The sequence below is a fragment of the Lampris incognitus genome, chromosome 8, assembly GCF_029633865.1.
Source record: "Lampris incognitus isolate fLamInc1 chromosome 8, fLamInc1.hap2, whole genome shotgun sequence".
Lineage (NCBI taxonomy): Eukaryota > Metazoa > Chordata > Actinopteri > Lampriformes > Lampridae > Lampris > Lampris incognitus.
In genome coordinates this window covers 40,497,812-40,521,506 of record NC_079218.1, presented here as the reverse complement: position 1 = coordinate 40,521,506, position 23,695 = coordinate 40,497,812, and the positions used below count along the sequence as shown (strand labels likewise).

The window sequence follows — 23,695 nt, the reverse complement described above, 5'->3', positions numbered from 1 at the left end:
ATGTGCTTGGTCAGTCTAGATGTTCTCTAGACAATAATTTTAAGATAATTCATTTTTCATAATATTTACCACAATATTCCATCTCTCCTTGTGCTGCTAGTACATTTTCTGATGAGACTCAAACAAAATTAACCAAACTTTTTGCCCTGGCCATTTTTTCCCATGAAAGTAATACCAAATGTATAAAAAAAAAAAACACCAGTTACTGACCTACAAAAACTTTTATTTGAAACTGTATATCTTAATTGTCTTGAGTAGGGATGGGTACCAAAACCCGGTATTAAACGGGCCCTGGTGCTAAATTTTTAAAGACTGTAGTATTGATAAGCTCCGACATTAACGGCTCTGCTATTGGTATTGGAAAAATTAAGAAATTAAATGCCCTATTAAATGTAATAGATGTCCTATACTGGTTTTATCGTTTTAAACATCATTTTAACGTTTTTAAAAGGTGCAGAATGTTACCTGTTGGTTTTACTGAACAATTTCTGGTCACTTGTAATGTTTTAATCACTAATTTAAGGCCTAAAAGTACATATTGGCTTTTTAACACAGCTTTATTATGTGACGCTAATTTTAAGGATGTATTTAATTTTTTTTGGAGAGGTTTTAAGGCCCTGTGATGGCCTGGCAGCCTATCCAGGGTGTCTCCCTGCCTGCCGCCCAATGACTGCTGGGATGGGCTCCAGAATCCTGTAACCCTGAGAGCAGGATTAGCGGTTTGGATAATGGGTGGATGGATGTCCTGTTTATTTAGGCTACATAAACGTTTTCTTGCCCCTTTTTATCTCACCAACTCCGTTTCTAATTTGCAGTAAGATTATGACATTTGTCTATGAGGCATTTTCGCTATTCTCAATCCAGAAGAGAGACCTCTCTCTCTCGGAGCCTGTCGTATGTGTGAGCCGATGGGCGGGGCCATCTCTCTACCTCTCTCTCTCAGATGAACACACACACACACACACACACACACACACACACACACACACACACAGAAAACGGAGAACTAAACAGTCAAAAGTCTGGTTATATTTCACTAGAGTCGATGCCGACAATGCTCGTTGCTGCAAGTGCAACAAGTCTTTTGCATGTAAGGGCGGAAACACAAGTAATCTTTCCAAACATCTAGCGAAAGTGCATCAAATACAGGTGGAGAAATGCAGTTTTCGACTGTCTAGCTCGTAGTTCATCTCTCGTTTTCCCATCCACCTCAGGTATGTTATGTATGCTAGCAGCCTAGAGTCAACAAGGAGTTAACTAAATTATACAAACATGGGTTAATGACTAAAAGTAACGCTCTGTCCAGACATGAGAAGATAGTGATGTTAATTCTGTTCATAATTTTAGTTTTTTTTCTCTTTAAAAAAAAAAACTGAAGAGAGCATCGTTAAAGTACTGGATCGATAAGCAGTATTGGTAAGAGTAGTAGTACCATTAAAATCTTAACAATATCTATTCCTAGTCTTGAGGCCCAAATAAGATCTCCGTCTTCTTTCTTTCATCAAATGTACATCTCCCAAACAGGACTGAAGCATATTTAATAGGTGAAAAGAGTGAGAAATATACCTACGCTCTGAGTCTGTCTCGCAGAAAGACGCAGGTGTTCCTGGTATTTTGCTAAAGCAGATTTTGTTTCCAGTAGCTCTAGAGGAGATGCTAATATTAAGAGCTGGTATTATTCGTGTACTACAGGTTTGACCTGTCACATCAGTGACTGCTGCAGTATATGTGTGTGTGTATGTTTTAAGTGCTTAAACCACCTTTACTTTAACCCTGCTTTGAAAACAATCAACTGCTTTTGTGTCCTTTTTGTTCCCTTGCTACTTATTGATTGCCAATTCATACTTCGACCACATGCATATACACTTGCTAGCTAATCCAGGCTCCTGCATTAATAACATGCATAGAAAATTAATCATCTGTCCTGCCCACAGCAGTTGGATGGAGAGGTCTGACAGATTGTTTATGCAGATTGGGTGTTTATGTAAAAGCACAAATATCCAAAAATCCTGTTTTGGATTCTCCAGCTCAGGGAACTGGAGTTGGCTTGGTAAAGCTTCCTCTCCTCATTGATTAATTTCATCCAACCAGCACTGATTACTTCACATGCTAGTGTTTGAAAATATAACACTTATTGGTTTTTGGACATTTTTTAATGAAATGATACTGTTTTATCAAGGCATTTTTGGCTGTGCCCTAAATCCTGAAGTCCTAGGTAAAATTGAGTCTGGAAGTCTTCATTATACTATATTGACATATCTAAAGGGTTTTTTTGGGGGGGGGGGGTTGGAGAAAATGTTTAATTTATTTTAAGATTAGCTCCATAAAATCCAAGTTAAATGAAATGAACTGGGTTTGAATGTGTTTTTGACTGAGCATCCTAGGTTTTGTCAGGATGTGCCTCCAATATTGTCTCTTGTAAAAGGCAGGGTGCTCGATAGGGTAGTTAATCACAGATTACCACAGGAGCTGAAATAAGCAGATGAGAAATGAAATAAAGATAAATACCCTTTAGTGGATTAATCCATTATTTGATTGACTAAGTATCTTGACATTTTCAAGTCTAATTAGATTGGCATAGTGTTCCTGTCATTCAGTCCCAGGGACACATTGTGACATCATACTTCTGCTGCAGACTCTTTTTCTCTGAATGGTTCTTGCGATTCTTAGATAAAATCCTTTGGTAGCTAAGTGGCTAATTTGTTCAAGTTGAAAAGGGAATGCTATATGACTAATTGTTAGCACTGAATTACTAACGGGATTTAATTTGAACATCTGAAATTCCTACCATCAACAGGATCCCTTCCCTGGTGTTTGAATTTTACTCGACACAAAGTTTGAAAATCTTATTTACTTTTGACCTTCAATCAAACATTGATTTGAATAGATGCCCAGTTTGAGTGCAAGAAATGTCCAGGAACTCGTCTAGTTGTCATTGTTGCATAGAAATGTGAACATTGTACGGCGATCGTTGTTTCGAATCCCTGTGTTACCTCCGGCTTGGTGGGGCGTCCCTACAGACACAATTGGCCGTGTCTGCAGGTGGGAAGCTGGCTGTGGGTGTGTGTCCTGGTCGCTGCACTAGCGCCTCCTCTGGTCAGTCGGGGCGCCTGTTCAGTGAGGAGGGGGAACTGGGGGGAATAGCGCGATCCTCCCATGTGCTACGTCCCCCTGGTGTAACTCCTCACTGTCAGGTGAAAAGAAGCGGCTGGTGACTCCACATGTATCGGAGGAGGCATGTGGTAGTCTGCAGCCCTCCCTGGATCGGCAGAGGGGGTGGAGCAGCAACTGGGACAGCTCGGAAGAGTGGGGTAATTGGCTGGATACAATTGGGGAGAAAAAGGGTGGGGGGGGGATCTGAAAAAAAAGAGATGTGAACAATATACCCTTCTGACTAGACCTCATACAGTGTAGGACAAACGGTACAATAAATGTTGCCCTGCACAAATTGCTTTTCCATATATGCATTCAGTCACTATGTGCTGGGATGCTGCATGGTGTACAATATTGCTGTAGTCTTGCTATGGTGAGTGTTCCTTAGTGTAATACTGCTATATCAGAATACCACTGACTCAATGTTGCACTAACTAGACAAAGTGATATTTTTTATAAAATGGGATTTTAACCTGAAAAAATGGATGAACGAGACCAAGTTGAAGGGCGGCACAGTGGCGCAGTGGTTAGTGCGGTCCCCTCACAGCAAGAAGGTCCTGGGTTCGAGCCCTGGGGTAGTCCCAGGTTGTCCTCTGTGTTGAGTTTACATGTTCTCCCCGTGTCTGCGTAGGTTTCCTCCAGGTGCTCTGGTTTCCTCCCACAATCCAAAGACATGTAGGTCAGGTGAATCGGCCGTACTAAATTGTCCCTAGGTAGGTACGTAGGTGTGTGTGTGTGTGTGTGTGTGTGTGTGTGTGTGTGTGTGTGTGTGTGTGTGCCGTGTGATGGCCTGGTGGCCTGTCCAGGGTGTCTCCCCATCTGCTGCCCAATGACTGCTGGGTTAGGCTCCAGCATCCCTGTGACCCTGAGCAGGATAAATGGTTTGGATAATGGATGGAGACTAAGTTGGGTGGGCTGGCACAGCAGATGGAGTAGGTTTTGCAAGTTTCCACCCAAGCTTATTCTAATCTCTATATACAGGACTCATTTTCATTTAATGATAATACAAAAAGAATTCAAATATCAATAAATCAGTTATTAACGTTTCTATTTAAGTGTTTCGCCAGTCCATAAGGCTTTATAAGCTACTATACTAGAAATATTATTGACCCTAATGTCCAAAAGTCAAATTATCCCGTTTTAAGGTGTGGTGTGAAGCTTTTCTTTTTAATGGCTTTGCTTCTTCGTCTTTTCCTCCTGCCCCTCACCCCTCCCTCCCACTTTGGCATGCCTCCCCCCCACCCTCTCACTCTCCCCGCCTCCCCCTTCGCAGCTCAACCTTATCCACAGCGAGGTCAGTAACTTGGCTGGCTTTGACGTGGAGGGGGTCATCAACCCCACCAATGCTGAACTTGAACTTAAAGATGACCTAGGTGAGGTCCCTCCCTGGCCACGGGCAGGCTTGGAGTGGTAAAAGAAAAAGAAAATCCTTGAAAGTTCAACCACTAAACATTTTTCTCCCAGCAATATAAAAGCCATAATTTAGATGCAAATTGTTTCAAGCTACAATCATGAAGATTTATTTTTTTCTTTTTCTTTTTTATAACTTACTGACCTTCATGGACACTGTGGATACTGCAGTAGTTTTTTCAGCACTCCAAATCCCAGAGGTTCATTTAAAATTAAACTGTCACCAGTGCTGTTGTGTCAGCACCTTTCCCCATTGGCAAAAAAACAAAGAAGTTAAACCTGGGTATAGTTATTAATACTGTAGTACCTGTAGATAAAGGTGCTCTTTGAGGTTGGTCTTCCATAACTGCTTGTAAGCAAAAACAGCTTTTCTTCTTTTACAAGCTTGCCGCTGCCTTCTTTTGCATTTGGCTGCTGTGGTAAAGCCGTAAAATGCCGTGTCGCATATCAGTTATCCAAAAGCATTCACGGTTTGAATATTTGATATTAGCTGTTGTCAGTGTTAAAAAGGGTCAAAAAGGCAATGTTTGCATGTAAATCTTCAGTATTGTAGCTTTAAATAAATTGATATTTGTGTCATAAAGGGGGCCCCCCAGCTGGGTCCCAGGTCTCATCTTGTAAACCAAGAGTCCCAGGTTTGATCACCTGTGACCTTATATGACTACCGTGCTTTAACCTTGTCCTCTGACCTCCGGGTGGAGGGGGCAGGAATAACTTTTCCCCAGAGAGATCAAATAGTGGTTAAAGCAGTGAATACTACTAATATGATAATAATCCTTATCAGAAAAGTACTTTTCCTTTACAGAGACATTCAAGGATTTTAAGAAATCCCGTCAGAGCAGTCATCTCTCTTGCTCTGCCTGCCATCTAGATGTTTCAGTGTGTCTTCCAGGCCACTCACATTACAGATCGAGTCATATCTGAATAAGCACTGGCGCAAAAATCAACTGCATTGGACAGCAGATACCAATCAGATGTCTGTGACAATTGATGTCTGCAAAATCGCCCATTTGATTCAGGTACAATGAAACACAGGACTTTGTCTTGTCATGGGTACAGTGACATGGTGAAACCGGCTTCAGATTACCATAGGAGCCAGACATAGCGCCAACCAGCTGACTGACATGACAGTCTGTTAGCTGTTTACTGCAGGGTGAGTTGTGATGGTGGTGGCCTGGAGTCTTATCAGAGTCTGGCATTCTGTTCGGTCCTCAGGAGCATACCCCATAATGCTACATTCACTATAAACTAGATTATTTTCGAATAACCAGCTGCAATTAGCTGTATTATTATATCTGTGTTGGCATTTTTAAAGTGGATGTTAAATGCTAATACTTAAAAATATGGACAATTATTATTATTATTATTAAAAAAAACAAGTAATGGAAAAATATATAGATCCTGACATTTATTACACAATGTGGCTCGGTGTGCCAAATGCCTTCCTGATTGGACAAACAGTGCCCAAGTTGCCTCCTTGTTTCCTGTGATGCCATCAGTCAATAAGGAGTGCTCTCACTTCTCTTTCCCCTTTTACTTCCCTCTTTTCTCCTTTCATTCATAGTATTTTTTTTCATCCCTCACTCCTCCCAATGTTGTTTCTCCCTCATCACTCATTGTGTTTTTACCACCATGTTGTTTGCCTGTTGTTGTTGTCTGTCGTTGTTGTCTGTAGTTGCAAGTTGTCCAAGCCGATATTTCCATCGTTGAGAGCGACGCTGTCATTCACCCGACCAACTCTTCACTCTATACAGGTGGTGAAGTAGGTAATAGAACTATCGCCACCGCTGAGACCATAGCTCTCTCTACCTCTCTCTCTCTCTCTCTCTCTCTGTTGCACTCTTCGCTGTCTGTCTCTGTCTGTCTCTCTCTCTTGCTCTGTCTGTCTGTCTGTCTCTCTCTCTCTCTCTCTCTCCTTTACTCTGTATCCCAGGGGGCCTGCCTTGCAGTCAGCAGACCAATGTTGCATCAGCTTTTCATTTCATGTGGTAGATGTTAACTATCACATTTTTTTTAATATATATTTTGCTTAAAGCGTTATTTCCAAGTACCTTGGAGAACCATGTATTTTTTTTTTAATTTGCTGTTTATGGAACATCAACTACACCACACCACAGATATATAAATACTATATCCGCAGAGCTAACCTCAAAGTAGAACGTTTGTATTTAAATATATAATGCCTTATATCTGTGACTGAAGTAGAGCTGGGCAGTAATTCAATATTAGCATTTGTCTTTCGTTGGTATTGCATCAGGATGAAATTCAGCTATCGTAATACACAGTTTGTTTAAAGGTCAATGATGACTAGAATGTATTACCTAAAACTTCTCACAAAATGAGGTCTAAAACATTTGAAGGGGGTATTATTTGGAAACTAGTTTTTGTTTGCTATCATACTTTGCGTTACCAAAAAGTTCAATGTGATGAACGGCAGTTGGATTCTTCACTGTTGTGCTTTTGTGTATGTAAGCAGATACTGTGACATATCCCTGTATAAACTCCCCTATGATTATTGTAAAAAGAATATTGTCCATGCTGCCCAGCACTACTTTGACATGTTTATTGTAGAATCTGAAGCAGTGCTACCAGAGGGAGCAAAAATACCTTCACCATATTACACTCAAGAATGAAAAGTGTCTCGAAGTGTATAGTATAAATAGAAATTATAAATGTATAAACTCTGCTGCTGGTGCCTTTGTTCCATATTACTGCAATGAGGGCGATCTGGAGCCTATCGGGTCTTATGCAACCCTTTGCCCTTTAGTGTGCTCTCATAACAGCGACTAATGAGAGTTACCAAGTTTACGATACAATTATATCTTGAGGGCTCAAGCTAAAAATTACTTAGGGTTGATGAATGGAAATATGGCATGTTAACGTTTCCTTTTAACGAAGATAAACATATTAGGAATTTAACCACTAATTGTCACATAAACTAATACATCAAAGACACCACATTGTATTTGTTTATTTGGATTGGCTGTTATTTTCGTTTCATGAAACAAGCGGGTTTTGCAAAAGAAAAAAGAATAGACAAAACATAGACATTAGCTTTGAGGTTGTTGTTTGTTTTTTTGTGTTATTTGTATTCTCTTGCCTGTGTTTTCAGTTGCTATTGCTGTCTTATCATTCTGAGGCCGTTGGACTCAGATCATCACGTTCCTTCATCTGGTTTTCTGTCTGCTGGTTTCTCTCTTTAATTTACTTATCCCCCACATCCAATTTATGTGGCCATATAAATTCTAAAGATTCCTTAATTGTGCCAGATTTCAACTTTAACACGAAAAGGTTTTTTTTTTTTAAATTTAATAGTCCATCTCTCAATGCAGACTTAGGCTTTTGATAATTGAATTGCCTTAGTGTGACTTTTTGGGAAAATAACAGCTTTAATTCTTTGCATGTGCATGTATTCATCCATGACATATCCATGTCACAGCATTTTGTCAGATGTCGAGATGGCACAAGTTTAGAGATTCAGAGAAAAGCGAGATGAAATGAATGTCCAACCTTCCTGCCATGTTGAGCGCATAATGGCATGTTGTCCACTTGTTTACTTACCCATCTGTCTTTATATCCGTCTGTCTTAACCATCTGCCTGCACAACCGTTACCCCCTCCTCTCTCTAAGTATATCCGTTGTAATTGTGAACGTAACAAGCCCAGCTCTCTGTTCCATCCACAGGAAGCGCTCTTGAAAAGAAGGGCGGGAAGGAATTCACTGAGGCTATCCAGGAGCTCAAGAAGAAAAATGGTCCTCTAGAGGTGGCTGGTGGTAAGTACATGTATCATATTATTTTGCTTGTTAGACGGGAGCCGTGTGAACTTGAACGAAGCAAAAAGAAATTAACAGTGGAAAGGTAAGGGGTCAAAAGGCAAAACCTTTACACTACATTGAATGACTTGCAACCATCGAAGATTTCAACCATCAGAAAATAGTGACATTGATGTAGTCCCTGAAAAGACAGATTCCACACGTTTAAATGTTGATATAATGACCAGAAATGTCAGTTGTTATATATGCCTTGATGTAATACATTAAAAAGAAAAAAAAAAGGTTAGATTTGAAATTGTAAGATTTTCTTGAAGTCTCTGGGTGGTGTCCTGGATAGGGCTCTGCCTCGGGACTCTATGGTTCTGCTGGGGGACTTCAACGCTCACGTAGATAATGATGGAGAAACCTGTGATTGGGAGGAACGGCCTCCCCGATCTAAACCCGAGCGGTGCCTTGTTATTGGACTTCTGTGCGAGTCATAGATTGGCCATAACAAACACCATGTTCGAACATATAAGGTAGTTCATAAGTGTACTTGGTACCAGAACACCTTAGGCCGAAGATCAATGATAGACTTTTTGGTCGTATCATCAGATCTGCGGCCGTATGTTTTGGACAGGGTTAGGGTGAAGAGAGGAGCAGAACTGTCAACTGATCACCACCTGGTGGTGAGTTGGATGAGATGGTGGGGAAGGTTGCCGGACAGACCTGGCAAACCCAAACGTGTAGTGAGGGTGAACAGGGAATGTCTGGCAGAGGCCCCTGTCCATGAAGTCTTCAACTCCCACCTCCGGAAGAAGTTCTCGTGTATCCCGAGGGAGGCTGGGGACATGGAATCTGAGTGGGCCATGTTCAAAGCCTCTATTGCAGATGCGGCAGGCAGGAGCTGTGGTTATAAGGTCATCAGTTCCTGCCGAGGCGGCAACCTAAGTACCCGCTGGTGGACGCCGGCGGAGAGGGAAACCGTCAGGCTGAAGAAGGAGGCCTTTCGGGTTTGGTTGACCCAGGGGTCTCCTGAAGCAGCAGATGGGTACCGGAAGGGCTGCGGCTTTGGCAGTTGCGGAAGCGAAAACACTGGTGTGGGAGGAGTTCGGTGAGGCTATGGAGGAGGACTTTCGTTTGGCCTCAAGGAAATTCTGGCAAACCATCCAGTGACTCAGGAAGGGGAAGCAGGGCTTGATTCGGGCTGTGTCCAGCTGGGGGGGGGGAACTGTTGACCCGGACTGGGGATGTTGCTGACTGGTGGAAAGAACACTTTATGGAGCTCCTGAACCTGGCTAACATGTCCTCAGTGGAGGAGGTAGAGTCTGAAGACTCAGGGGAAGCCCCACCCATATCCCTTGCAGAGGTCTCTGAGGTATTTAAAAAGCTCCTTGGTGGCAAGGCGCCAGGTGTGGATGAGATTCACCCTGAGATGCTGAAGACTTCTGGACATTGTTGGGCTGTCTTGGTTGACACACCTCTTCAGTTTTGCATGGAGGTCGGGGACAGTATCTGTGGAGTAGCAGACTGGGGTGGTGGTTCCCATATTTAAAAAGGGGGAGCGAAGTGTGTGCTCCAATTATCAGCGCATCACATTGCTCAGCCTCCCTGGGAAAGTCTACTCTAGGGTGCTGGAACCTCGGATCCAGGAGGAACAATGCAGAGTCCATCCTGGCCATAGAACAATGGACCAACTCTTTACCCTTGCGGAAGTGCTGAGGGGGACATGGGAGTTTGACCAGCCAGTCTACATGTTTTTTGTGGACTTTGAGAAGGCTTATGACCGTGTACTCCGAGGCACTCTGTGGGGGGTACTGCAGGAGTATGGTGTACTGGGGCAGTTGCTACAAGCCATCTGGTCCTTGTATAACCAAAGTGAAAGCTGTGTCCGCATTCTCGGCACAAAGTCAAACACGTTTTCAGTGGGTGTCGGAATCCGCCAAGGTTGTCCTTTGTCTCTGATTCTGTTTGTGATATTCACGGACAGGATCTCAAGGCACAGCCAAGGTGAGGAGTGTGTCTGTTTTGGGAACCTCAGAATTGCATATCTGCTCTTCGCAGATGATGTGGTTTTGTTGGCTTCATCAGAACGCGATCTCCAGCATGCACTGGGAAAGTTCACAGCTGAGTTTGAAATGGCCGGGATGAGAGTCCACACCTACAAGTCTGAGGCCATGGTTCTCTACCGAAAAATAGTCGATTGCTCCCTCCAGGTTGGGGGATGAGTTGTTGCCTCAAGTGAAGGAGTTCAAGTATCTCGGGGTCTTGTTCACGAGTGAGGGTAGGATGGCGCGGTAGATTGACAGGCGAATTGGTGCAGCATCAGCAGTAATGCGGACGTTGTACCGGACCGTTGTGATGAAGAGGGAGCTGAGCCAGAAGGCAGAGCTCTCAATTTACCAGTCAATCTTCGTTCCGACCCTCACCTCTGGTCATGAGCTTTGAGTAGTGACCGAAAGGGTGAGATCGCGGATAAAAGCGGCTGAAATGAGTTTCCTTCGTAGGGCATTTGGGCTCAACCTTAGGGTGAGGAGCTCGGACATCTGGAGGGAGCTCGGAGTAGAGCCACTGCTCTTTCGCATCAAAAGGAGCCAGTTGAGGTGGTTCGGGCATCTGATCAGGATGCCCTCTGGGCACCTTCCTTTGGGGGTTTTCTGGGCACGACCAACAGGGAAGAGACCCCGGGGTAGGCTCAGAACTTGCTGGAGGGACTACATGTCCAATCTGGCTTGGGAATTCCCTTTGATTCCCCAGGAGGCGCCGTGGGTGGGGGGTAGGGGCGTCTGGAGGGCCCTACTTAGCTTGCTGCCACCGCGACCCTAGACCCTACCCCGTAGAAGTGGCTGAAGATGAATGAATGAATGAAAGATTATTTTTTTTCCTGTGTTGCTCTCCGTGAGGTTTCTTCCTATTTTTTCTCCCTGTTAAAGGGTTTTTTAGGGAGTTGTTCCTTATCTGATGTGAGGTTCTAAGGACGGGATGTTGTATTGCTATAAAGCCTGCTGAGGTAAATTTGTTATTTGTGATAATGGGTTATACAAATTGACTTGACTTGACTATAGCCCTCTTCCCAAATAAGTGATTTTTAAACAGAATTCAAGTTGGCAAGAGCTAGCTAGCTATATTTTGAAAGCATACTGCAAAAGAATCTGCCTCCTCAGGTTTGCCTAAGAGCCTCATGGTTGCGCAAACTGATTGACAGCAAGTAGGGACCAATGGAGATGCCAGCTTGCAAAGAACTCTCCTGATTGGCTAAGGAGTGGATACAGGGATCATTTTGTCTGTTTACACCACCAAGGGCGGCCACAGAGACCAGATTTTTTTTTTTTCCCCTCAGTGCATCTACTTACTTGATAGCTGTCGGGATGTAGAGAGAGTTTGGCCAAATATTATAAAAGGTGTTCTAAATTGAAATTGCTGATCGCCGCTTTAAGTTGCTGGCACCACATTGGTTTAGTTAATCTAAATTCAAGTGGTGCATTCCTAGATGGTGTTTACACTTTGCACAGAGAGCTGTACTGATACTCTTAAACCACACCAGTTTTACCACCCAGTCCCCATAAAAATGATGTCACTGTATTCTGTAAATCTCATATTGCATACACACACACACACACACACACACACACACACACACACACACACACACACACACAGCTGGAGTGGGGCTTGGCCATTTTGGCCTCTCCTCCCACTTAAAGCATGATGTCATGAGGCTAAAAGAGAGGATAAGCCCCCCACATCTGCCTTAAGAGGAGACACGTGCGTTTCGCCAACACACACACAGTTCTCGGAGCCGCACGCAAACATGCCTGCCACACCATCTTTCACACTCTCTCCCTCCTGTCGCATTCAAACACTCGAGCTTTGTTTCTGTCATTTTCCTTTCTTTTATTCCCTCCTCCCCTCTTGCCCCCCCCCACACACAAACATGTACTCTCACACTTCCACCATCTGCACTGTCCCTCATTAGTTCTCTTTTTGTCACCATCCACCTTTTATAAGCCCTCTTTCAAACTCTCTCTCTCGCTGTCTTGCTCTCTCTGTCTGTCTCTACCTTTCACACTTAGCCAAGTAAGCACACCGCTCTCATCTCGCTCTCTGTGTGGAGCTCTTAAGTAGATTACCAGGTGACTCAACACCAAGCCAGCAGGGCTGGTCAGGGATTCCGGGGCTCTGGATCAGCTTTTGAGGGCCAAACCGCTCTCCTGTCTGCAGCCCTGTGGTGCCGAACAGACCTGGAGGTGCGCTTATTTAACCTTTTCTTTGTGAGCAAGCTTGCCAGTTCCCACCCTTTCGTGTAAAAATCCAGTGGTGCTGTCCTATAGTAATTCAAACAGCAGTTGAATACTTTTTGTTTTGTTTTTTTAAAACTGCTTGAGGGCAATGGGACTTGTGCAACAACTGTTTGTGTGCACAGATCTTTTTGTATAAAGAGCACACAAACATTTTAAGAATTATTGTGGCATTCACCAATTTTCTCTTATTTGGGCTTTTATTTGTTTATATGATTAAAATGAAAGAGCAATGTGGACCTGTTGTACCTGAATGTACAAAACTGTCCATTTGGATGACGACTTCTTTTAAAGAATTAAAGTGGAAAAAATAAAGTTTTAATAATGGAGTGCATAAAAAAAATACATATAGGCCAGCATAAATGTGAATAAAATCCGCCCACAAATAAACACTGCACCATCCTGAGTTTATTTTAGGATGGGTTTTGTGTTGAAAAGTCATTTATTGTTTTGCAGTAATGCCATTAGTGTCTCGTACATTGAAGGCAGTAAGACCCTCTGGAAGGCAATTCCTCTTCTTCTTCTAAATGAATAGAAAATTCTTTTTATGCCCGTCAATTACAGATGCAGAGACATCTAGAACTGATTAGAGAAACACTTTAACCAGAGGGTTTATGTACCTATTTGGCAGTTCTGACAACAGCAGTTCATTTTCTGAACACACAAAACTAGTTTTCATCTATCCATTTTTGGTGGCAAGTCTGAATGTAAAGGTAGCAACCGTTCAGCTGTTCGGATTCATCTAGATCTGTTTTTTTTTTTTTTTTGCTCACAAAACTAAAAATCGGCCATCTTTATATCGTCTTTCTGAGGCGTTAATGATGCTAGTTGAAGTTTTACTGGCACATGCATTCAATTTACAAACAAGTGGAATCAACATTAAAGACAGGTGTTTAAAAAACAATTGTTAGTATTCAGAATTTTTCATTAAACCAACGCGGGTTTCTTTCGCACAACTCTCATGGGAACAAATTTAAGAGAAAGTAAAGAAGATGTCCTCGTGCCAGGCTCATTGTTTTCTAACATTTCTTTCAAATCAGCTTTCCCACTCTTTTGAGGCTAAGCAGGTATGTGGAGGTCGAAATCAAACGCTCCCAAAGCGGAGGACATATGGTAGTTTGATGGTTTCAGGAGACGTTCTCATTTACATTAACATTTCAAGCAAGTTCCATACACGTTTGAAAAATAATGTCGACTTCCTCTCCTAAAGAGTTGACCACAGAAGTTGAATGAACCCCGTTTCTGGGCTTCGTTAAGTGGAGTGAGCACTTGTTTCATTGTTCTGAGCGGGGCTGGTGTTGCTCGGAAAAGCTGGGGGTAGGACCTGTTTTGTTTTCCTGCCCCTATGAAAGCAACTGCCCTCAGGGTAGGAGTGCAATAAAGTTCTCCAAAAGTAGCTCTGTGTATTTAAAGCTGTTTTCCGATTTATTTATATTTAGCCAGTGTAGGGCAGTCGGTGTGAAGGACTTTGTGGTGTTGTGCTGTAAATCCAGTAATGAGGGGATACCTACCACAAGTGAGTAGGCACAGGTAGATGTTGGGGTGAAGAAAACCCTGCAGGAACCATGGCACAATTATATTTGTGTGTTTATACATCTGCGTATGTGTTAGTTTCAGGGTTTATTTAGAGACAAAATTGCAGTGAAGCTCAAGTTGGAAACTTTATATATGTATATAAAATATGTTTATGTATGTGTGTGTGTGTGTGTATATATATATACATATATATAAGGGAGAGTGTTGTTTTGTTTTGGTCTGGTTTGTTGTGGTCTTTTTTCTTTTTTACTCTAGCTTCTCAATCTGATATTATACATTTAGTTGCTCTTTTCCAAACCATGGACAGCATGAACTTAACGGGCGAGCTTGAAAACGGCAATCTTCATCTGCCCACTTTCCTCACAACAACACCACACAGCCACAGTCCAACTGGCTCTCTCCCCCGTGTCTGAAGTCTCTCCATCTTTCTGTGCCATCTGGAAATCAGCTTGTCCCTGACTTGGAGTCTGCTGGCCAGTCTGGTCCAGTCCCACGCTAGCTGTGTGCTAATGAACTATGAGTGGAGGCTTTTACATTCGCAGCGTCGAGGGCTTTGGCTGGTTTACAGCTCCGTACAGCGAGCCGTTTGATGGTGGATAAAACTAGGTGTTTGAACTCCACAGGCTTACCATGTTCCTCAATCACATCCAGAAACGGTTTCCTCTTCTCCTCCCTTCCCTCTTATTTTCTCCTCTCCTCTCCTCTCTTGTCGGCTTAGCTCCAGCTCTCTGCAGAGGAAGGATTTCTCAAGCCCACGTCTGGATAACACTCTGGTCAAGCAGAATTAAGCTCTGAGATTTTCTTCTTTATTTTTTTCCCTTCAAGAAATCAAGTGTTCTTTCAGTAACTTAAACAATGTAACTTGGAGATTTTCAGTCATGACAAAAATAATTCAGTTTATTTACATAGATTGATTGGTTAATTGGTTGGTGGGCTGATTTATTAATTGGAATTGTTGATAATGGATGGATTAGGGTTAGACATGTTTGTGGCCGTGATAGTGACCCCACATTCTTGGGTTATCAATTAGTACTTACAGAAAAGTTTACTGTTTGCAGACTGAAACTGATCCCTCAAGACGTGTCACCGGCCTTTTTCTAAATCCTGTATTCTTAAGAAGACAAAGACCAGAAGTCGGAAGTCTTACCAAAGGATGGCATGGAGGATACTGACTAAGTGAAAAATATGTGAAAAATGTGTGGGCCCTGTGGTGGCCTGGCAGCCTGTCCAGGGTGTCTCCCCGCCTGCCGCCCAGTGACAGCTGGGATAGGCTCCAGCATCCCGCAACCCGAATTCGGATAAGCGACATGGATAATGGATGGATGAAAAATATCAGAACAGATGTTATTTTGTGGTTTGCTGTTGATGTTTTATTGCCCACTTTGGACAATAGAGACTATTGGTGGACATAATTTAACATTCGACTGCCTCCAATGCCATGATTGGTCTTTCAAACGTGTCCCACAGCACGCCCGCAACCGAGCCTGCCACAATTCACGTGGTTTGGTGATTTTGTAAATCATATTTCTGGACAAAGTCGGAAAGATTCCATCTTTGTTCAGTAAGTGTTGTGATTCCCAACCCAGGCTCACTTTCAATATCACATCTGTCACATTGTCTCAGAATTTCCCTTCTGCCTCACCAAAGGTTGAAAAATGAAAGCCACAATCCTGAAGATTTAGACATGAGCTGCCCAGTTAAACTTCCTATCACTGCAGTATTTAAGGCAAGAGCTAATCCTCAAATATCCCCAAAAAAATAACCTTTATGTATTTAATGGGTACTGTCCAGTTGGATTTCTTGGGGGGGGGGGGGGGTATGGTACACAGCATTTACACTAATGCAATTGCCAGTGTCAGCCTAGCTCTCACATGGTTAAACAACAGGACTGTAGTTTTACTTTTTGGTTACCCAAGCTGTGGCCAAGGTTATAATTATCCATATTTAACTAAAAACTAAAACTAGGTGTGAAAATACTAAAACTATATTGTGTACTTGCAAAACGAACTAATATAAAATAAAAATATGCAGAAAAAGTCTTTAGTTTTTGTCAGTTTTGTCACATTTGTCAACCCAACACACATGAGGAGGTGTTGGTCATGTTTGTTCAGACAGACACGTCTACATAACTGTCAGTCAACGGCCTTCACAAACTGTTGTGTTTGTATTGCAATACCCATTCTGGACTTCCTAAATCTTGCCCCTGACAAATATCCCCATATAATAATATGAATAATAATAACAATAATAATGAATACTAAAACTAAAAATTTTTAAACAATAAAAACTAAAATGAAATGAGCAAACCCACTCTGGAAACTAACTGAAACTAAACTGAATTGAAAATAAAAACTAATGGAAAAATACAAAACTATGATAACTTTGGCTGTGACAGTCAATGTGGTCTTCATCTTTAGTCTCGAACTAGAAAAGTTCAAGTTCAAAATTACTTCAAAATGCAATCAGGATGAGAAAAACAAAGTGCTTCGGTGCAAGGTGTAAATGCACACGGTGCTCAGACTGTGATTGGATCTCATCCACAGTCAGCCAGGTGTACTGCGATTTATCCAGTGTTCACATCGGTAAGAAGTGAAATTTATTGCAGCTCATTGTGAAGGCTGCCATTTACTCAGACTTGCCCAACTTTGGCATGAGCCGCTCCCACTCCGGTAAACGAGTCGCTGTACTTGCATTCACAGCAGCTACAGATATGACCACAGAGAAACAACCTGCCCGCCACTCGTCAAAATGACCCCTCGCTGACCGTTGTTTGCTGGGACAATAGATGCACTTTCCATTGCATCCCACCCATCGGTCATATTTTGCATTTTCTTTGCAAAATGAGAATTGATCACATCACAAACGCAACGCCGACACCAAAAAGGATGCCTATAAATGCCAGATTTAATTGTAAAAAAAGACATGATCAGACTATTCATTACCCAGATACCCATACATAGATCAAATGATAACTTCAGGTGCAAAATAAGGCTCTAAATAAAATAAGGGTCCCCGTCGTTTTTTTTGGGGTGTGACCTCAAGTTTCACTGGGTAGGGGAGACGTTAGTTGGAGGTGTCCTACCATCTAGCACCAGTGCCTTATTTATTGAAGTAGCACTTTAAAGACTAGGAAACGCATATGTACCCCACATGTATGTGTGTCCCCTCTTATCTCTGCCTCTCAGTATTTTTCAAAATGAATTCGGCTCACGATGATGCAAAGAATGAGCTGTTGGTTTGTGCTGGTTGCCTTCTCCCTTTCCCCTCCATTTCCCTTCCCGAGCTATATCACTCTATTTTATGTGTTTGTAATATTTTATCCGTATTTACTGCCTACTTGTTCCTCAGCGGTCCTGACAGCCGGCTACGGTCTGCCCGCCAAGTATGTCATCCACTGCAACAGTCCAGGCTGGGGCTCCGACAAGTGTGAGGAGATGCTGGACAAGACGGTGAAGAACTGTTTGGCCCTGGCAGATGAGAAGAAGCTCAAGTCTGTTGCCTTTCCCTCCATTGGTAGCGGGAGGTACGACAGACACACACAAACACTATGTAACACACAAACATAGGCTAATAAACCGGTAGGCACGTTGAATATAATTTTGACAAACTAGTCTCATTGATAATTTTCTGATGTTTTCATAATACAAATTCAGGGATGAAATTATAGTTCAGTTACAAGCATTTTTCTCCTCATTATTCATCCTTGAAGTTTATTTTTATTACATTGCATACATCGACATTGAGTCATTTTTAAGACCTATAGCGAATGAGTCAAAATAGCTACTGTATGGATTTAAAGCCCTCTTCAATTTATCTAATATGTGTATATTATATGTATGTGCCAAATGGGCAAACTTACACACACACTTTCTCACTCATGCACAGTCCCACATGTTTATATTTCTAATGATTTAGAAAGGCGTTTATGGATACGTGCACTGTCTTTTTAATGGGCTAGCTGCAGCTCTGAAAGAAAACACGCGTGTGCACACATGCACCCCGTCTTCGTTTGCTTAGTTTCAGTCAGTGCCATTCAGAAAACCCCTGCTGGTATAACTGGTCATATACTGCTTTGGAAAAGCCAAAGTAATAGAGAAAATAACTGCTTGCAGTTTTGAATAATAAGATGGTGCGTGTCCTTCCTGTCCCCCCCCCCCCCAGGAATGGCTTCCCTAAGCAGACAGCTGCCCAGCTGATTCTCAAGGCTATCTCCACTTACTTCGTGGCCACCATGTCTTCTACCATCAAGACCGTCTACTTTGTGCTGTTCGACAGCGAGAGCATCGGCATCTACGTGCAGGAAATGGCCAAACTGGAAACCAGCTAAAAGAAAAGAGGAAATTGATCTCCTCCATTCCCTCGAACCAACCTCACTTTCCACCTCAATCCCCACACACACGCGCGCACGCATGCACGCACACACACACACACACACACACACACACACACACACACACACACACACACACACACACACACACACACACACACACACACACACACACAGCTACACACACACACACACACACACACACACACACACACACTTGACACGACACAAGCCCACACGCAGACATACACACGCATCTCACTTTCTCTCTCTCAAACCCCCTGCCATTTTAGAGGCTTGTTTGGGGATTTTGTTTTTCTTGGTTTAATTTTACTTTGTTTGATTTCCACAAGAAAATTGCAAAAAAAAAAAAAAAAAAAAATCTTAATCGAGGCCAGGAATTTGTGTTGCATTATCTTTGTATTTTTCTGATATTTGCTTATATTTTGCTTTTCCTTGTCAACTCTGGTGTGAATACAAAAAAAAAAAAAAAAAAAAAAGCACTGTTCCTTCTTGCAGTCCTTTGATACAAAAAGTCACATTGAAGCAATTGAGTGAGATGTGGAGCTTTTAAAAAAAAATAAAATCTAACTTTTATGATCCGACCGATGCTACGAGATAGCTAGTCCTCAGTTACAAGGCTTCTGGAGCAAGTCATATTAATACGGGTCAATGCATGTCATAAATAATAAACAGAGCTGTCCTCGTTGTTTTTGAACTCAAAAACACCAGACCATTCTGGGGTGTTTTTTTGTTTTTTGTTTTTTTTTTCCTGTGCAGTTGTTGGTATAAATTCTGCTCTTTGTAACATTTGTTGATAGTAATGTTTAATGAAAAGTTAAAGAAAGTTTAAAAAGTGAAGAGTTTGGTGTGTGGGAGATTAATATAAATCAACAACAGAAGGGTTTTTGTTTGTGTTTTGTGTTGCAAATTCCTGATGGTTTCTGCCTTTTGTTTACACAAGCAGAAATTTTTCTTTTCATTGTGTGCTGCAGAGACCTTGAATATCCAAAAGAAAATTATTATTTTATACAACTCGACAATTTACACATGACCAAAAAAAAAAAAAAAAAAAAAAACAAAACAAAGCTATAGCCATGCGCTTACGTCACAGTCACATGGTCCTACAATCATAAAAAAAAACCCATCTACATCTTGTTGCAAAGTTATGGAAAATAAATATGCGAAGTTTCAAAATAACCTATTTGGAAATTTAAAAAGGTTTTTGCAGGACAGCGATCGTCTATACTGTGTGTCCCTGTCTGTGTATGTATGGAGTATTTGTGAAATAATGTAGTTAACTATTGGACTGTAACATAGACTTCTATTTTCTGTTTTAATTATCTCACTGATCCTCGAGGCACAAGCAATTCTAAATATTTAAATTTGGATTTTTTTTCTCTCGTGAGGTTGTTTTCGTTGTCCTTGTTAAGATATAAAATTGTGATTAATTCTGATTTAGGGAGCGGTGCCGTGACGTTGCCCTAGTGTCTTTCACTCAGCCGCCACTAGATGGCGACCTGTAACCAACCATTGGGAGTTTTCCTGAGACCCATTTTCTGTGCAGGTGAGGTCTCCACCGACGTTTGATTTGAGTCGAATTTGAATTGGGATCACAATGGACACACGCACGGAGAGAGAGAGCCGACTGCTCTGTTGCATTTGGACTTTTCAATACCTTTCTTATGAGAAATGTAAAAACGCTTTCTATCGATTGCTACGACCGACGGTTATACACAAGTTCTGTTCACAGTCCGGTAATAAAATGCCTTTGATTTGAAAGTGGAATGGCTCCTGATTGAATTATGACGTCACTGTTGGCCACCAAGTTCCGGATTCTATGAATTGTCTGTGAGGGCTTATGGGCAAATTAACAATACTGGCCGCCCCTTGAGAAATGCGCGCGTATACCAACGATATAAGGTGTGTACCAAGACCACCAAGCATTAGTGTGTTTTGTTTTTTTGTGTGTTGCAGGTTACAGTATATTACTTGCTATGTTCTGATGTGTTTTGTCTTTGTGCACGTGTGTGTGTGTGTGTATTTACCTACCTGATCCAGTAGTGTTCAGTCGGAGGCCCCTGGAGGCCCACATGTATGCACGTTTTCCTTCCAACCCAACAACACTACACTAGCTAATGTCACCGGTAACACGCTTCGAACCAGAGTGGTCGATTAATCATTGAAATCCGCAGATGTAGTGTTGGGGTGGAAAGATGACCTGCACACACACCACGGTTCTCCATGGCACGTCATTGACTGTCGCTGATCTAATCTACACAATCTATCTCTATACTTCATAGATGTGCGCTCCCAGTATGTGTTCATGTATGTGCCAATGGTACTATCTATAAGGACTATCGTCAGCTTTGGAGAGCCTCCTGAATGCTTTTTTTTTCTTCTTTAAGTTTAATGTTATCACATCCATGATTATGTCCATAACACATAGCCAGTCCAGATTAAGGTTCCAGGTGAATTGTGGCGGCAGTGAACTTGACCGGGAAGTCTACATTCCATGGACAGAGCCCACGCCTGGGTCACATCCCCCAGGGTGTATTGGCAGGGTAGTCTGAGGACCAGGGAGTCAGATGGGGGTCACTTTCCCAGCCAGGCAGGGACCCAGGGACCTCCTCTAAGGGCGCCCATCTGAGGCCTAATCCCCAGGAAATACAGGCAGCCCCCACCCCACAACTCCCATCCCCCTTTCACTCCATCCATCCACCCCTCAGTCGTTTCTCCTCGCAGGCAGAAAAGCTCCTTAAATTTAAAGCATCTGTAACGGCAAGGGCCAATCCGAGGACTGCCTTTCCCAAGAGCCCGCGCAGATGAAATTTTATTCTTTGCACGAAAAAATTGCCGGGGGAGGGGGGAGAGAAAACACAAAGTAAAGTAAAGCAAACAGTGTTGGAGATCAAGCAGATGGGAGCGGGAGGTGGGGGTTGTGTGGGGAGTTGGGGGTGGGGGTGGTGGTGGGGGGGGGGGGGTTAACGAACTGGTCATCGGAGTTCTGCCCAGTTCTCCCAATGCGGTCAAAAGAAGAATGTAATATTGTGTTCTTCATGACTTGAGTTCTGAGTGGACCCCGAAAAACCAAGTCCTGCTAGCCGCCGCTGATTTTTCCGCCGCTTTTGTGTAGGTCTTGGCACTGAGCAGGGTAACCTATGCGATATGTAACTGTCACTGCGCTGTTGTGTTCACTTTTTACTTGACTTCATTTAATAAGATGTAATATAACATGCTGGACATCTTGCTGCGGCCCACCTCGAATCCCCTGCAATGACCCCTGGGGGGGGTCCCAGGATCTCATGCTGTGAAAGCAGTGCACCATCTCATTTCTTATGTTGAAATAAGTTAATAAGTAAGAAGCCCCCCTGTAACTCCTTGTTATAAAATTGCTTTTCAGGACAAGTAGCAAATGGAGCCCATGTGAAGGATGTTTCTTAATGTGGTTGAAGTTGTGCGTCTGTCTGAAGTTTAAACAGTAGTCTTTGATTGTTTCTGGTCAGCGCCGAGTCTGATGTGGTCAGACGAAAAGTCATACGAGAACCTCCAAACTCCAGCAACTGGAAAGTTGGATTTACACATGAACCGGAAAAAAAAACAAGAAAAAAGATTTAAAAAAATGTTTTTTTACTGTTGACCTCACATGGCCCAGGTTATATCTCTTTACTGCCGTTTTACATGGCGAGAAGCTGTCGAATTTGGTGTCCCAATCAGACCGGGGTGCAAACAAAAAAAAAAGAGTGAGCGAAGAATTTATTCCATTATTTTTTAACCACACAGCGCTATAAAATGGGGTAGTTGTTATCTCTTTACAATCTAAACTGTTATTGGCTTCTGACATATGGCGAACTGCAACCTCCCCGGTGCACGCAGCAGGCCCGAATAAATAGTGAGGATCATTTGCAGAAAACAGTTCTACCTACAAAAACCCTCTGAATTTTTCAGATACGTGTCACCAACCACCGCTGACCTCAGCTGACCTACTTACATCTCTAATAACGTGCTGCGGCCCGCCAAGCTGTCATTACCGCTGAATCTCCGTCCAATCAAAACTACATCGTCAGTGCTGAGGCTGCTTTGCAGTGCCGGCTGCAGATGTGCTAACATCCAACATGGCCATCTTGCTTATTCTCGAAAAGGCCCCTCTTCGGATCCCTTTCTTTAAAAAGTAATCCTCACGTCATTTGAAATGTTGCATGGTGAAAGCAGTGTCCAAAACTACGGGTGGGGTTCTGGCTCCTTAACTCAACGTTTCAGTGGATGAGTGATAAGGCCGACTGTCCTCTGGTGGAGTTGTCGTAAATCCGGTGGCCACATCGGTGCACGTTTTTGTCCATCAACGCCGAGGTGATCTGTCAAGGCGTCCCTTTAGTAACACTCTTTAATGCTCCCTGCTCGCCCGGCGTGAGTTGTTTTGGATCAGAATGTCAACAAAATGCCTGAGACGTAAATCTAAAAGCATGCGGCTCACGAGCTTAATCAAATTTTTCCACTTTATTTTAATAGGTTACAACAAAGGGAAGCGAGCTTTATTCCTACGGCCTACCATGAGCCTATGTCCCTTAATCCCATGATCCGCAACCATTAAACAAGGCTAAAGGAGGGATATCCAACAGCTACCAAATGCTGGGCGGGAGTGGCACCACTACTTGCCATGTCGCTTTCACACCGCAAGTCCCCACTGAGCCTATTTGCCGCCAGGCCTGCGGTCTCCGAGCGGCGCGAGACAAATTAGTATTGACAAGGAGGGCCGCTCCACTCCATCACTTTCCAGCCACCTCGAAAGGGTTAAGTCTGATCCAAGCCGCACAGCCACCATGTACCGCTGGGCCTTTTTAGCACAGGAAACCTGATAGTTTGGTTCCTTTTGATGGCGTGATTCCCCAGCTTAGGAGAATAAATTAAATGCATTCCCCGCCTAGGCCTCGGCTGCAGCGGTGGGGCATACTGATTTAGGATTTTCATCTGTGCGGGACTTTTTCCCTCCTTTTCTTCTTCCCTCACCCCCCCCCCCCCTTCTCCTCCGTCCACCACGCCATCAGCCCCGGCCCACAGCACAAATACGAATGGAATTAAGCTGATTGGAAATAAAACTGTGATTGTGGTTTGCAAGAGAAGCGTTCGTGCAGCCGTAACGAAGCGTCAGTCAAGGCCGACAGTCACTGTGAGGGGTCGGAAGGGAAGGGGGGGGGGGCGGGGGGCTGTAATTGCT

At 43.0% G+C, this 23,695-nt stretch overlaps 1 protein-coding gene across 1 annotated transcript in view; it reads left to right on the top strand.

Moving 5' to 3' along the window:
- Positions 1–20,155, top strand: part of LOC130116595 (core histone macro-H2A.1) — a 32,924-nt gene extending 12,769 nt beyond the window's left edge. Inside the window, exons 6-9 of the mRNA XM_056284551.1 lie at positions 6,239–6,329; positions 8,248–8,337; positions 17,499–17,673; positions 18,312–20,155. Coding sequence (XP_056140526.1) covers positions 6,239–6,329; positions 8,248–8,337; positions 17,499–17,673; positions 18,312–18,477 — 522 coding nt within the window. The 3' untranslated portion in view covers positions 18,478–20,155. The remainder of the gene's footprint in view (positions 1–6,238; positions 6,330–8,247; positions 8,338–17,498; positions 17,674–18,311) is intronic.
- The last annotated feature ends 3,540 nt before the right edge of the window (positions 20,156–23,695 follow it).